Source organism: Thermobia domestica, chromosome 16, assembly GCF_964235325.1.
Source record: "Thermobia domestica chromosome 16, izTheDome1.hap1.1, whole genome shotgun sequence".
Lineage (NCBI taxonomy): Eukaryota > Metazoa > Arthropoda > Insecta > Zygentoma > Lepismatidae > Thermobia > Thermobia domestica.
This window is the reverse complement of record NC_137469.1, coordinates 70224695-70242436: the sequence shown is the minus strand read 5'-3', so window position 1 is coordinate 70242436 and position 17742 is coordinate 70224695. Positions and strand designations below refer to the sequence as shown.

The 17742-nt window shown below is 30.0% G+C and overlaps 1 protein-coding gene across 4 annotated transcripts in view; it reads left to right on the top strand.

The window, feature by feature from the left end:
* Positions 1-17742, top strand: part of nahoda (DOMON-like domain-containing protein nahoda) — a 382855-nt gene that overhangs the window by 358319 nt on the left and 6794 nt on the right. For 2 of the 4 annotated variants that reach the window (XM_081742555.1, XM_081742552.1), the window contains 5 exons: positions 185-382; positions 1887-2034; positions 4002-4215; positions 8199-8380; positions 10202-10371. In XM_081742555.1, coding sequence (XP_081598681.1) covers positions 185-382; positions 1887-2034; positions 4002-4215; positions 8199-8380; positions 10202-10371 — 912 coding nt within the window. Of the gene's footprint in view, positions 1-184; positions 383-1886; positions 2035-4001; positions 4216-8198; positions 8381-10201; positions 10372-15860; positions 15990-17742 lie in introns of all 4 variants that reach the window. The other 2 variants (XM_081742554.1, XM_081742553.1) reach the window with 2 other exon arrangements.

Genomic DNA, 17742 nt, shown 5'->3' with positions numbered 1-17742 from the left:
AAAAACTAATGTTTATCCATATATTCCTTAGAGGTAGATAAAATATGATATGGCAAATTAGCTTGTAAATACTACTTAATTTAATGTAATATTTAATCGTTGTATATTTTAGTTTTATATACGACTTTTTACATCAAAGTACTTGTAAAATGAAACAATTTTATCGTTTAAAATTTTCTTCCAGTCTCTTTCTGACGCTATCATAGGATTTGTTCCTAAAGCTGGCCGGCCTTTCATAGGCGACGCGTGGATTGGTGCCGGATATGCTGCAGCTTTATCTCTGGATAAATCACAAGATATTTATGATAACTGGAGCGCCAAAATACAAGAAGGTGTAACTATACTTACGTTTACGAGAAAGAGGATTACAAACGATCATATGGTAAGTTCTTGTTTGTAGCAGTAACGAGGTTAGAATTCAGATATTGTTGTTATATATACTTCGTAGTCTTTTCGCTGCTAAGTAGATGTCTAGATTGCTTTCATCTTTGCAGTGTCTAATAAACTCAATGACTCAAATAAAACTAGTATGTTTCATTATTATTTTCAAGCAACATTCAATAATGTAACAATGATTTTTTTTTAATTTGTTCCGTCTAAGAGCTATATTCCATTGTCGTAATGTTTACAATGTAAATTCTATATATATTTTTTTCAGTAATGTAGTTTGGAAAAGAAACTAACCATTCACCTCTATTTAGAAAATCAAAATCCCTTTGCTCGTATGCAAATGATAGAAAGAAAGAAAGTATCTCAAAAGCCTGTCTTTAACGATCTTTAAGACTGATTTAAATCTTTTTTTAAATGGTAATTTCTACTTAGGCACAATTTTATTTAACATAATCCAATTACAGTGATTAGCCTCACACTCCTCATATCCCAGTCGGAATTGTATTAAAATCCTAGAACCTTGTACGAGTGGATCGAAGTGTAATATCCCAAAGTGAAATACAGGGAGGTCGACTGTGTTAAATAGTATATTTTGTTATCATAGTAAGAAATATACTTGATATCTCATTCAATGACAACAAATAGATAACAAGCACTTGGACTATTTTCAGAAATATCAACAAAAATTGTATATTTTGGTCTTGTTAACTGTCGTTTAGAATCGAAATAATTTATAATTTAATAAATATGATAGCATTCGTACAGTATACACCTGGCAATAATGTAGCAGATCGATGGATATAGAATATATTTCATTTTATGTTTTGTCTGCTATTGTTTTAAGGTTTGCATTGAATTCTATAGTGTATCTGTAATCTATAATAGACAGTGTCTCAGTAAAGTTTCTGGCACTAGGCAGTACCTTAACTTAAAAATATGTTTGAGTGTCCTTAACTTCAGACTATTGTTGCGTATTACATAATATAGAAGAACTTCTTAAAAATACTTGATATTTTAAAATCTAATATTCTGTAAGAGTTATAAAGATGAGATGTTAACTTTTAAAATTATGTTTTATATATATTTCATCTTTCAATTGATTTATTTATTTTCTCTTGAAAAGCTAATGATAAGGTTAGCAATAAATTATGTGCGTCTTTTAGAGTCTTATGCGATGTTAACAAATACGTCATTTACTCAGACCTTAAATTCTTAGTATACTATATCTATGAAATATTATACGATAGACTGAATTTGGTTAACGGAAGAAAATCAATTAAAAAACAACTTCTTTCGATGTACGCTAAATTAATTTTATTAATATTTTACAAAATGTTATGGTATGTTGTAAACTTCGAAAATAGGTTTAATAAATACTTCAAAAATCACATTCTTGTTATTCCATTTCGAAAAAAAATAAAATTAAAAAAATAATAAATAAAATAATAATTGTATGATAATAAATTTGTTAAATACAATTTTTTTTTCGTTTGCAGGATATCTCATTTACCGACGATGATTGTTTCTTCTTCATGTTTCCTGTCAAAGGTGGTAGTTTCGATTCGGTAAGCAAAAAGATTAGGAAGCACGAGCTAACTCCAGTTGTATCAACGGAAAGAATTTGTATTAAGTCGTGTGGAGGAGGTAAGTTCGTATATCTTCTATCATATTCAGTTTTTAGACTTCCAAACTACGGTACGCGTAACTGTCTCAACGGCTTTGTCCGTCCGTCTGTTGACAAGTATCAGAGCAAACACGAAAAGAGATATCGAGATGTAGTTTTTTTGCAACCGATTGCTTGTCCAAGGATAGGTTCCGTCTCTTCCATTAATCCTGTATTCAAAGCGGAAGTGGTATAAATTAGTCATTTCCGGTTTCAACGTTTATTGCCATATAACGAAAACGGGACCAGATAGCGAGATATGTTTTTTTTTCGCAAATGATTCAGCATCCCATGGCAATGTACCATGAGAATTCCGAACACCATCAAAACCGGAAATGGTTCAAATTTAGGTATTGTAGTTTCATTACTGATTTCCACAGAGCAAAAACGCTAAAAGATATCGATATGTGGTTTCCAATAATCGATTCAGCGTCCCAGAAAAATGTATTATCTTTTCTATTAACCCTATATTGAAACCGGAACTGGTCTAAATTAGCCATTTCCAGTTTTGACGTCTATTACCACAGAATGAAAACGGTAAAAGATAGCGAGAAGCGGCTTTTGGAAACAATTCGGCGTTTCAAAGCAATGTACTATGCCTATCATGAACACTCTACCAAAACCAGAAGTGGTTGAAATTCACTACTACTTCCAGTTTCAATACTAATTTTCATAGAGCAAAAACGATAAGATTTTTTTTTTTCAATTGCTTCGGCTTTCCAAGAATAGGTCCCATCTTCTCCATTAACTTTCTATTCAAAGCGGAGGTGTTTCAAATTAGCTATTTCCGTTTTCAACCTTTATCAACATCGAACAAAAACAGTAAGACATAGCGAGTAATGGCTTTCTGATGTGAATTCAGCGTCCGAGGAACAGGTTCTATCTTTGGACTTATTAATGTATTGCAACCAGTGCTTATACATGTACTACTTGAAGTTTGAATATTGAATTGTCAAAGTTTGGAAGTCAACCGTAGTTTCACACTGTAAAACGAAACTTACTTGTTTTCTTGAAATATTTTCCTTTTGTGTATGTATTTATGTATTTACCATATTTACCTGACTATAAGTCGACTGTTTTTACTTTTTCTTGGTTCAAAAAACATCCATGGACTTAGAATCCGTATCGTTAACACGGCGATAAAGTAGAAGCAATAGAAAGAACATCCGAGAAATATCGCTAAAGACACCATGAGACTTGGTGTTGCAAAGTCAGTGATTTTTATTCTAATTGTAGTGGATTTTAATTATACAGCTTTTATTAACAAAAAGTAGAAACTTTATTTTTACCATGTTTGAATTTAGCAGATTTTTTTAAGTATTCACAGGGGGAAAAAATAAATGTAAATGTAAAAGTAATAATGAACCTGAATCATTTGATGGTGATGACTGACTAAACTATTAAATGGAAGAAAATTTATTGCTTATGCTATATATAATTCATTACCGAATTTCAACTTATATATATAGTAAGAGGAAAGAACAATTAGAAAAAGCAAGAGCAACTGGTCGGGGCGTTGGCTTTGAAGAAACTTGTTATGATGAACATGTTAGAAGGTACAGTAAGAGGTAAAAGAGGAAGAGGATGAAAAGTATTACTGATGGACTGAATTAAAACAGAAAATTGTTATATGAAGACAAAGAGGTTAGCTGAGGATCATGGTGCATAGAAGATCCTCAGTTTTCGGCAAGTGACTTGCCAATAATATCAGAATGCTTATCATGATGATAATGATCTTGGTTCTTCGGATTTTTTAAACGATAGAACTAGCTTTATTATAACTTACTAACTTACCCTAACTGTGAGCAAATTATCACTTGTAATTTTTTGTTTTTCAGACCATAAATTGTGGTTTAAATTGGTTATTACCTACTACTGTATAAATTTGAATTCATCTAGATTAATTATGATTAATTGAGAACATGGTTTATTTTCTTTCTTTTTGCAGAATTTGCTGGAGGAGCATATACCACAACACCTACTCCTCCACGTTTAATGTACAATGTAGAAGTAAAGTTAGTAAATCTGGGAGAAAATTTCCATGTTCCTAGAGCTGGTTCAGCTGACTTTGAGACACTATCGTCAACCGTTGGAAAAGGATTTGGTGCCATCTTGGAAGATGTTCCTGGTTTTTCAAATGTCGTGGTGAATGAATTCAGACAGTAAGTACAGTTATTAACTGATATGACGAGGCTATAGACAGTAAACAAACATTCTCATAAGTTAAAATATAAAATATGTGAGCAGTTACTAGGTATTCCTCACTTCTTCCTAATAATAATAATAATAATAATAATAATAATAATAATAATAATAATAATAATAATAATAATAATAATAATAATAATAATAATAATAATAACTTTATTTTCAGTGCCGTGAACAGCTCATTGGCAAAAATACAGCACTATGTTAAGACTATTATACAATCATTTAAAACAGGCCAGAAAATTTGTGATATATTATAGAATGAATATTAGTAGGTTAAGACCCTTGTCAGAAGTTTAATATATTCACATTACAAGATTAAAGCTGATTATAAAATAAGATTAAAATAGATACAGTCAATATCATAAAATACTATTAACAAAACTATGGAAATTAAAGTTTCATTAAACTATCGTTAAAATAATGAGTCAACTTTGCTTAAAATTTCATATCTTCTATGTAAAAGATCCTGGTTACCTATTGTCACATTTCCACATAAAATATTAACTAGAGATACTCTGAAGATATATAATAATAATAAAATCAAGACCCTTGTCATGAAGTTAAAACAGATTAATCTTTGGAAAAAAAAATATAATTAAATAAAATCATTGCTCTATTGTTTCTCCCAAAATATGTTCATTTTAAACTGTTATAAGACACTGTCATTCTTCTCAATATTTCACGTTTTGAATTTAGTGCTACCAATGTTGACTGACTTCTTACACTATAACACGGCACTCTTATTCCTATATTTTCCAAGCAGTAATCGCTACTATATTTATTATCCAATACCATTTGAATAAAGTATTTATCCATAAAATTTCTTCTTTCTGCAAGAGATTGAAGTCCCCAAAAAGTTAACCAATATTCATACTCGTGTGTATAGTAGTCCTTTTTCATTTTAAAACATAGTAGTCGTATAAAACATTTCTGTACTGCTTCAAGTTTGTTAATAAGTATATTAGACAAACTGTTCCAAACGACTGAACCAAATTCAAGTTTGGATCTAATAAGTGTCTTATATAAGTACACATAAGAACTACCATTTAAAAAATCAGGCCATTGATTAAAAATAAAACCTATTGTTTTTCTCGTTGATTGCACTAAATCATTTATGTGATTACTAAATTTCAATTGTCTGTCATAAATAATACCAAGATCTTTAATTTGTTCAACTTTGTTTATTGTTACTCCATGAATTTTATATTTACTGACAAACTACTGAGTTTTATTAGTAAATGTCATATATCTAGTTTTTCCAGAGTTAATAGTTAAAAAATTATTCTCGCACCAATGGTTTACTGCATCTAAGTCTTTCTGCAGGAGATAATTATCATACTCATTATTGACTATTCTAAAGAGCTTTATGTCATCTGCGTATAATAGTATTTTTGAATACCTTACTTTTCCAGGTAGGTCATTGATGAATAGAGAAAATAGAAGCGGACCCAGGGGAGACCCTTGAGGTATTCCCCTCCCTATTTGACCTTGAGTAGATGTTACTTTGCCAATTTTTACTTTAAAAGTTCTATTTGATAAGTAACTTTCAAACCATTTAATATAAGACAGTGATAGGCCAATGTTTGATAATTTACTCAGAAGTAATTTATGATCAATAGAGTCAAAGGCCTTTGACATATCAATATATATAACATCAACCTGTAAATTACTTTTTAGTGCAAAGTACGTAAAATCTGTAAAATGAATGAGATTCGTTGCAATCGATCTACCTTTATAAAAACCATGTTGCGTATCAGTTAAAATATTCTTTACATTAAAATATAAATGTTGGTGTACGATTAATTCAAAAATCTTAGAGAATGCACTTACCAAACTAATAGGCCTATAATTTTTAACATCATATCTATCACCAGATTTGTATATTGGCATAACATATATTTGCTTCCATTTTGAAGGAAATACTCCAGTCTTTAACGATGCGTTACATATAATAGCTAAATTTGACGCTATTTCATTACTACAGGCTTTAATGATATAATATGGAATGTTATCAGGCCCAGGTGTGGTACTTCCCTTAATTTTACTGATTGTTTCAATTATTTCTTTTTGCGTGAAAGATGGAGTACAAATGGGTACATAATTATCATTATATTCTGACAGTTTCAGAACGTTACATTTTTTATTTTGGTTGGAATCAGAATTAAAAGAATCATGAAATACAACTTTAAAACATTCTGCTATATCTAAAATTTCTGACACTGATGTATTATTATATTTTATCTGTTTTGGCACTTGTTTGTTATGTGATTGTTTGAATGTTCTCCAGAAATACAAACTGTCATTACAAATACTGTTCTCCAACGTTAAAAAGTAAAATTTTCTAGCCTCTAGATATTTCTTTCTGACCAACTTTCTTAAATCGGAATACCTCTGATACCATATTTTATTATTTGATTGTTTGGCCTTTACAAAATATTTTGTTTTCTTATTTATTAATGATTTAAGGTCTCTATTCATCCACGGGTCCTGATATGTCATATTATTATTATACAGTTTCTTTGGTACATGGGAATCGAAAACTTCATATATTCTGTCATACAAATCTTCAGACATTTTATCTATATTGTTGGTAGGATCATTAATTTCATTTATTTTCTTTATTCCATAATAAACCTGCAAGAATAAACCTAATAATAATAATAATAATAATAATAATAATAATAATAATAATAATAATAATAATAATAATAATAATAATAATAATAATAATAATAATAATAAAAACTCATCGCTTCATAAACGACGTGATGTACGAAAGTATCTGCTTGCCCATTGTAGAGAATAAAAGTGATAGGATATGATTTCCTTCTCTTTCTAATTTAACGAGAAGATCTTGAAAATTTCTGTCGACGTATATTACAATGTCTTGTTTGCTGAGTGATTCACTGCTCAAGATCGTCAATTGAGTTTTAGTTATTTGTGATTATACGTAGAAATGTATATCAATGACATTTCATTAATCCATAAGTTAAGAAGACAAAGAAATCTTACTATCAAACTAAAAATATGTACCATTACTTGGACAGGACGGACAAGCAAAGAATTTCCCCATCATGACCTTTCTGTAATGTAAAATTTTCTTTAAATGCGCTCTGAAGAAGAGGTGAAGAATGCCTCCAAACCATTCGCATTTTTATATTTTTTTAATGTCTTGTGATGTTTTAATACGCGAGAATTTTTATTTACTGCTAATTAAGTATAATTTGTGTACTGTATACTCGAATATTATTAACTTATTCACGTGAAATAATTCTACATACACTGCATGTAATCCAACGTAGAACATTAACGAGAAAACAAGAAAGAAACAAAAAGAACTGTGCTCTTCTGGTATCATTAAGAGTTGTTAGCTAGTGCTGTTTTCATGCAAGAACAGAACTTTTTCTTATGGACAGTAAATATTTACGACCAGTTATTTGATGTCATCATGCTTAAAGAAATTAAAACATAGGAAAAAAAAGCGAAAGAAAATACACAATTTAAATGTGTTGAGTGTATTAATGGCTTCATAAATTTCATTTACATAAAACCTTTTGATTACATTGAGTCAGTGGCGGCTCTTGTTGGAAACCACATACAAGTATTAGACGGATTAATTTTTACCGATGTGACTTCCCTCAAGAGCCGCCACTGTTCTCAGCGATCTCATTCACACAATAAATGCAGATTTGAAAAGAAAACTAAGAACATAAAAGATAAACAGGAAGTATGGGATGGGAATATAGTACCTGTATTTGAGCTAATATAATATTTCAAAATCAGATTACCAGTTTATAACATATATTCGTCAAATTTATGTTAACCAGATCTTATTCTCTGCTTTAAGATTTTTCTCACCTGAGAGACCATTCTAATGAACCAAAACAAAAATAGATCAACGTTAAAATATCTTTTTGTTTTTCTACTTCTCCAGGGACAAAGGCAGTGTGATTGCAAAAATGAGTGTTATCTTGGATAAGGCCACGTATGAAAAAGGAAGAGCTCTTAAAGATGAACAAAAGACTGTGAAGAGGGCGTTGGAAGATACTGTATCAACTGGAAAAGTCGGTTCATTAACTGTTGATCCAGATTACTTAGTTTTTGAGCCATTATCACGTAAGTACTTATTACATTATGCTTACACATTTTCTTGGAAAATAGTATATCTTTTTTGTGCGTAACTTATAACATTTCTACCTAGTTTTGGTAGAAACATTGAATATAATGAATGAATCAAGTAAATTTGTCATTTTCGATATCAATAACACTACATAGCTCCAAACATTGTATCTATAATTCAAGAGAACTTAGTTACTAGATAAAGAAACCATAGATCAGATATGTTTCATGTTTATTTTATGTTGATACGTTATTGGTGTACATAATTAATTTGGTCCACTTCTTCTACTGGAAATTAATCTCTTTTTCCTTATATTGCTTATAGGTTTGTACACAACACATAACTAATGTGATTTTTGTACGTTGTTCATTCGTCTTTGTAAAGCTTGAGATCCGTCCATTACAAAGTTTAATATATATTTGTGTTTTAAGGAATAGAAATGGTATTGAATTCTGTATTTAAAAAAATAATCTAAGGATTAAACTATATTGTCTATAATATACTTTGGCAATAACAGGCATATTTTTAAAGTGGAAAACAATATTTATTGTTTTGTATGGTATGAATGAAGAACTGCGGTTATCGATATATTTCAACTACATATGCTGTAATTTTCTTTGCCGGATAAGCGGATAATTGTTATAGATTTGTATTTGAATATATGAAGAACACATGAAAATACACAAACCACTACTTTTGACTGAATGCTGTGTTGTAATGTTAATCTTTAGATCACAGTTAAATCGTAGGTATTCTATTGGCAATAAGGCAGAAAATGAAATCAATCTAAGCACGATTTTCATAACTTACAGAGAATTATGATCATCTTTGCGTCAAATAAAATTGTCTTGAAACTGTTATGTTCATTCCAGAATTATTATCGAAAGAATATGTTCCAACAGAATGAAAACGAACAATTATCATTGGTAATGAAACATACGTACTTTTAAGCGCTGTAAAAATTAGTTTTTTTTCTCAATTTTTTTGAAAATTTACCTTCAAGCATGTTATCTTGTTCATCCTGATGCGATTTATTGATAGATATATATGTATCGTCTGTGAGTAATATTATAGTTAACATTAAGATTTAAGTGTTAATCATAATTTTTGGGTTAATATAATTAAGCAGAGTATACTGGCGCCCTGCTAGTTTCATAACGTACAGTTTGATGAGAGTGTACTTCAGAATCAGTTTTATCTTAAGGGTCTTCACCACAGCGAAATTAAACTACCGCTAATTTTAGAGTTTTTCTGTAATATCCTCAAAACAAATAAAAATATTCAAAAAACCAAGACGTAGTGCACTAATCAATATTATTTTGCATGTGATACCGTTATAATAACTCATTTCTCTGCTTTCAATTTGCAACTATCGATAGATTTAACATTTTTTTTGCGGGTTCTATAAATAGCAGCACACCAAAAGCAGATAGGTGAGTTGTGGTAAAGGTATCACATGGAAAACGTGTTTGATTTTCAAGTATTCTTATTTGTTTTGAAGATATTGCAGAAAAGACTCTAAAATTTGCGGTAATTTAATTTTGCTGTGGTGAAGACTCTTAATGGGTGATATAGTTATCATACACCATAAATTTTTAGGTTCACCAAAGAATTCGCTTTTCTCGCAAACTACACTTGAAGATTTACACTCATTTACATCACTATGTTCAGCTTTATGAGATATATCGACTAATACGTATCTCATCTATGGATGTATTATTTCTCGGTATACGCTAACAATATTGTAAAATTTTTCTTGCACATCAACAATAATAATAACAGAATGTATTTTAATATTTATTGATTTTATTTTACAGTTACATCGAATGTTTCCCCTGAAGATTCTGCCAGCAGCGAAGGATTTGGGTCGTCAATAGCTAAATTGTATATTGTTATTGGGTGCATTATTGCTCTGGTTGTGATTGCAATAATTCAAGCAGGATGTACGATATATAAGACGACACGAGAACCGTCCTACAGCCATAAGGTAAGTACTTTTTTTTCTCAATTGTTAGAAGATTTAAACACTTTCTTCACTGTAGCATGGGAAAGTCTATAATGTTACAAATTACAAATCAGTTAACTACATCTTTACATTTGATATTGTATTTCTTCTTTATGCGTGATGAAACAAATTAAGTTATTTTGTATAAGAGCACGTCTTATATAACTTAAATAAGATATTTGAGTAAAGAATATATTACAGCTTTATTATATAACTATATTCAAAATTACCGTTTACGATTCAGTCTTAGAAATGACTCAAAAGTCCTTCTGATACAATACAGTAGAGATGCATTAACTTCGACTAACATAAGTCCAAAATATAAAAATTAATGATGTATGTTATTTCTAACAAATCAGTATTTCAGTTATATAAAAAAAGCATACTATTATAAAATTATAAAACTTATTATGAATAAAACATTTGAACTAATAGCAAAGAAGATAATAGTTCAGTCAATTTCAACATGGTTTATTATTCAAATAAATGTTTCTGCGAATTACAAACTAGAAAACAAGTAAATATTTGTTTGATAAAAAACACCTCTTTTATTTACCTATAAGAAATTAATGTACGTGTAATAAAATCACACAAATAACAATAAATTATGAGCATTGGAAAATCTCTATTTATTTAAACAATTCTTTTGTGTTCTGATTTCAGTAGATGAAACCATAATATTAGCATCTTCCTTTTATTTAATAAGTTTCATTACAATAATATAACAAAAAATGAATATTTAAATAAAAAAGTCCTGTATATTAACATTTTATCACTGTCTCCATTAGGTAGATTGGCTCAGTGACAGTAATTTTAATTTTGTCAAATATTTATAATATAAATACATTACCCAGTTAACATAAATAATAAGTGTACTTGTTCTAAAACATTTAACCCGTTCTTTTTTAAATACATATTTACTGTTTTATATATTTTTAATGTGTTTGAATTATTTACTTATATTCTTGTGGCAATTGAAAACACTAACACGTTCATTATTGCATGTGATATATATGCAAAATAAACAAATCTTTCCACAATCCCGATCACATACATATTTCTTAGGTAGTTTGTTTTTACATTTCCTTGAATGTTCACGGAAAATGAATGCTACTAGTGAATGTATTTTCAAGAAATGGCTGCATGAGAACTTAAGGTTACACAAGAATACATACTTAACTTTAATTAATGATTTGAAAGGATATTATCATTTTCAGCGTAAAGTATCGAAGAACGCATGTGCTGTTTAACTTTAACTAGTTACTAACCATTATGTCATTTCCAGAAATATAGTTTATGAAGTTCTGAAATTGACATTACACCACAATTATTAAAGGAAAAAAAGAATATTATTAAAATTTTCACAGCGATTTAATTTTAAGAAAACAATAATAGATTATTGTCGAGATTTACTGATTGGGTATATGAAAAAAGTTTATAGTTACTATAATTAATCAAAGATGCTTAATTGTAAAGGAAGGACATTATGTTTTTTCTGAATGATATACAAGCAAATAATAAATACACATATAACAATAATGTATATATAATTGGAAAATAATAAACTTGAAACTTTTCGTTATCAGTTTCTCAGATGATAGTTTTTTAGTGAGAAATTCTAATCTGGAAAGTAAATTTTTCTAAGGAACTTTTAAATAGTAGATAATTGTGTGATGTCATCTTCCATTAAAAAATTAGTTTTTTGGCTATTTTACTATATTTATAGAAAGTTATTTTAATTATGTCAACTCATATATTAGTGCCTACTCGGTCTCATGTAGTCTAACTGCCTTTCGATACTTTGGTCCCGAATTCTATTTCAAGTTGAAATTTGAGATTTTTCAACGTTTACAGAGACTCCCGATGTCAAATGGGGAGCTACTAAATAAAGCATATTTTAAACCTGTAGCTAGATTCTACAATCCAGGTCTTTTGGAGGTAAGATAGCGTTGCAGAGGTCCTGTGCCATGCAAGGTGATCTTCTACAATACACCTGCCAATTGCAGCAAATTTAAGTCTGGACATGGTTCGGAGCCCACATAATAGTATCTTTCTTCATAGCATAAGGATACAGAGAAATCAATCAATGATAATGAAACTAGTAGCGGATTATGAGCAAAGAAGAAGAATTAATAGCATTGGGAGTCAGTGCGTTTATCACGCAGACTCAATTAAATGCACTTTATTTGGCCACGAGCTAAAGTGGCTACTATTTATTTTCTGATCAGTGACTAAGACAACAATAATACTTTGTGCAATAATTTCATATTTATTTGTTTACCTGTGGACTTTCCATTTATGTACTGCTTCAAATTATTATTGTCATTATTACTGCTATTCAATTACGGTCTTCGTAATGTTTTTATTAGGTATTTTCAACACTAACGCATATATTTTTACGTAAAACGGAAAGAATGCATTTAAATTTATTCGGAAAAATTAGATCTTTTTAATAAAATTTGTCATAGCATATTAATTTTAATTTTGTGGACATTTTTTCAATCATGTTTCTGACTTTAAGTATGATCGTAGTGCTAAATGATTTTATTTCTTTTATATAATAGAACTATTACTCTGCTTAAATTATTGTCAAACTAGAAATATTTTTGTCTACATCCATCAGAAACTTAATTATTATTTAAAACGACGACCCTTCTATTAACAACAGATTTTTCTCACACTTTGCTTGCTGCATGAAACATTTGATTATGGTTAAATTGCTATTCAGATAAGTTCATTGATATTTATTTTATTTGATATGTGTATACTACTTAAATCTAATATACATTGCGTTAGATTTACCAGTGTAGTAGTTATTTTGGTAACTAAAGTACTAGCACTAATGCATGGAAATTTGCACCACTGCTGTTTAACTGTTACTATTTTGTATGTGTCTGTGTGAGTTGCATTTATCCTTCCTTCCTTCTCCTTTTATTTGTAACCTGTGCATCTGTGGCTTATGTCGAGTCTTTTATGTTCTTGCATAATCTGTCCATGGTCTCGTAGAATTTGTACAAATATCTGTAAAAAGAAATCCCCAAAAATGTAAATATGTACAAAAATCAATTTGTTGAACAACTACTGCATCTGTTTATAAGATAGAATTGTAATTTTTAACAATTTTTCTAACATTATATAAAACTTTTAGTTTTGTGAAGAAGATAAAGAGAATTTATCGAAATAACAAATATAATTGAAACTTACTAGAGAGCGGTGCAAAAGTATTTTTTAGATGTAATAGATAACGCATATCCTATAGTATAATAGTAGCGTTAGTACTATGCTATAAACACATCACTTAGTGTATACAACTTTTGTGAACAATATTATATTAAAAATTTCATAGTTACCTGTTTATCCATGTACTCCCTCAAATTATCATGGTCATTAGTGCTATTAATTATGGACTGTGTATGTAATTTATTATCATACTAGAAATTTTATTATTTAAAAAAAATCTTATTCTTCCGACGTATAAGATCTTCATGCAAGAACCTGTAACATGTATATTACTAACTTCAACTATTCTGGATAGTTACTTACATATTTGCCCTAAGTTCATCAAAATAGGATTATTGAACTACTTAAGACGTAGTTTACTCCATGAATTTTCAATGATAACACAGAATAAAATGGATTTAAACTTATGTATTTGCAAATACTTTTCAACATTTACCTTATTTTCACAGCATTTCTTCTTTATAAATTGAATCTACAAATCCATTCATAATGGCTTCCTTACGTATTATATCTTAACTGCATAGCAAAATCTATCTGGCCAAAAAAATTAAAAACGTAAATGTACAGGTCTGACCATAAAAGAATATGATATCTTCGGTACCGGACCATTGTCTATAACAACATTTACATATTTATGCAGATTATCATTGCAAACCTTTACTTCCTGAATTACACAAAACAATTCACTTCATATCATTGTTATTTATGCGAACAAACTGCGTAAACTAATTCTAAGAATATTATGAATTATTCTTTATCTGCTTTCTTTACTAAAGTCTGTAAATAATATAGATGAACAAACGTAAGACTATAGTAGTATATATCAATCAATTTATATTGGCTTGTCTTTATTATTATTATTATTATTATTATTATTATTATTATTATTATTATTATTATTATTATTATTATTATTATTATTATTATTATTATTATTATTACTAAAGAATGTAATTTATGTATTATTTCACTGCAGAAGTGAATGGAACGGTTGTAGTTAGTAATACAAGATACTGAAATATGAATTTTCCAGACAGATATCATTTATTTTATAAATTGTATAGTGAAAAATTAGCAACTTGAGTTCAATACTCGACAGAAGTGAATTTTAGGCCAATCACAAAAATTGAACAAAAGATAATGACAAATTTTGTCATACACACTAAATACATATATAAAAGAATTTCTTTTACCAATACATTTTACAACGTCTATGTAACGTAGAAGAAAATTTGTGGCATGCCTATCTTGATATGGCAAATTTCATGCTGTGCCTTCGTGTACTATTTGTATTTCATATTTTTTAATACAAAATAAAACGCATTACCGCAAAGAAGAAAAGAGGATTTAGAACTAAATAATATGAAAAGAAACACTATACTTCTAAAAGACTTATAACATGCCTGATTAAAAATAAATGAACCCGTAGACAATGGGAAATTCCGGAAATTTCAATAACTATAATAAATATTGTGGGTCTGACAAGCTTACTTGCTGTAAAAGACATTTTGGAAATGAAAAAGTTGGTTACATCTCGAAACAGAAACCTGTACTTCGCTCTTCATTTATCTAATATACCTTATAAAGAATACCGAGATTAGGCTTCTTTATGTAGTGCTAGCAATAAAGAATAACTGAAAACAATAGTTAATTGTATATTATCTCCAATATATCGCACAATTATTTTGCCTGTATAAAATTAAGCGTTCAATTCCAATGTTGATTTTGCTTTATTTTAAGCTCGTTATTATTGTTTTTCTAAGAATTTAATTCGTCATGAGTTAATCATGGAAAAACGTAACGTAATAGTAGTATAACTAATATAATAACTTTACATATATTGATTACATGGATATGCATATAATAGTTGTTTATTTAGATCACCGTTTGTTTATACAAGACTACGTATATTTTGGTTATAAATATGGCATGTACAAACTTCCCAAAATTGAGGCCAATGAACAGCTGTAACCTCTGTGCATCTAATGATAGTTTTATCGTTACTGTAAAAGTGTATCCTGTAAGTAAACGTATTAAAAAATAGTTGAAATGGGAACATGGACAGATTCTTTTGTTTGTGCTATTCCAAAGAAAAGTCTTTTATTAAACAAAAGTTGTGTGGCTTTGTATTTTAATATATATACGTATATATATAAAACAAACAAACAAACAAACTAAGGCTTTGCCTCAACACTAATGTTTCATATTCTGCATCTCCTTGCATGCTGTAGCAGATCTATGCTGTCCCACTTGGGGCCACAGGACATTTTCATACTGGTGATCCCTCACCCTACATTTACGGTAAATGGCCTCCTCATATTCATCCGGATCATGTTGTTGTGCGCAGAGATTGGTAAAGGGTGAGTGGGAATTATTACTCGCTGCACATTATACACTCATCTTTAAACAAACAAACTGAAAAATATTCTTAAAAAAGTTAACAGATTCTTTTGCCACTGTCGTCTTTAACTTTCTTTATGATAACAACAAAACACCCTTCACTCTTACCTAGACTTTCCTTAATTTTCTTCAAAGAAAAGCGTCCGGAACGGTTAGTGCATGGTTTCCTTATAGTGGGTTACACAGAGGTTCTTGAATTTTCCTGTTACTGCTTGCTGTGTTCTGTTCTTTTTATTTATTTTTTTTTTCAAGTAGTTGTAGATTGGTATTCTTATATATGTAGATATAATTTTTATGAGGAATGGTCCAATAGTTAATTGCTATTAGTTTTTCTTGTTTTTTGTTTGTACGCGCACCAAAGTGTAATTGTGTTATGTTTGTATCGTTCTTTATCGTGTGTTATTCGTTATTTTGTGTTCTGTATATTCTGTTCGTTGCAAATGGATATTCTCTCTACTTTGCTTTAGTGAAATTTGTTGCTGAACTGAAACTTTAAGCCTTAACTGAGAAATCGTAATGGCTTATCCAATGGCGGCTCTTGAAAGAAGTCGCATCTGTTAAAATTACGATTTTATCTACAAGCTAACGGAAGAAAAGTTAACCAATGTCCCAATTTTTGTATATAAGAGCCGCCACTGGGCTTATCTATTTTTAATGTTGTTTAATTTTAGTACTAACGCTAATAGATAAACAAACACAAGCTTGACCAGTTTCATGTTTAAAAATACGAACGAAGTTAGAATATTTAAGTGTTTAATCAATCCCTTGCTCACTTCTTTACTAGAAATATTAAAAATTCAAAGAATAAATTAACAATTTCTGTGCATTATTTAGAGGCACTTACAAAACAAACATAAGATGTTTTGAAGTTAAAGCTAATTTTCAGTACTACACTGTGTGAGAGCGGATCTGTAATTTAACCTGTAATTCGAATTACCATTGAACACGGAATATAGTACAGATAGCACACGCACTAGTATATGTTATAATGTACCATCACTTTTTTGTAATACTCAATCTCCATTTAAAAAAAAATAATATTTTAATCGCTTGAATTGCAGTGGCATAATCAGTAAGGTGCTTACCTATCAGCTAGGCTACTCGGGTTTGATCCCCAGTAGAAAGGATTATTTCTCTCGTTCCAATGCGGGTCAGGGTTCACCCAGCATCCGTAAAATGGGCACATCGGGGAACTTACTGTTATAGGCAACCGAAACACGATGCTGGACTACATCACTCACAGGTGGCTCCGCGTAGCGTAGTCGCTAACGTTCTTGCCTTTGGTGCGAGCGATCCCGGGTTCGATCGAAAAAGTGTAAAAGCTTTTTCAGGCCAGCCATCCCAAGTGAGGTTTCCCGGGTTTTCCTCCTTCACACCAGGCAAATGTCGGGATGGTACCTTACATGCCGGTCCCAAGACGCTTCCTAACCTCCCCAATCCTTTCTTCCTTCCCTTTCCTCGGATATTGTAATAGCCGAGGGACGTCATCCCTCATACGTGACGGGCTAACATGGCCTTGGATGCTGAAAGCCCAGAAATCTAATTCCTAATTCCTACATCACTTACAGGACTATGTTCCAAGGTCCAGAAACTGTATAACTTTACATCTACCCAGCCCTTGAGTCTGTCCTAAATAGGGGAGGGGAGAATCTCTATACCTTTACTTTAATTACTTAGCGCCAATTGTGAAATTGATTATCATGCACCTCTCGT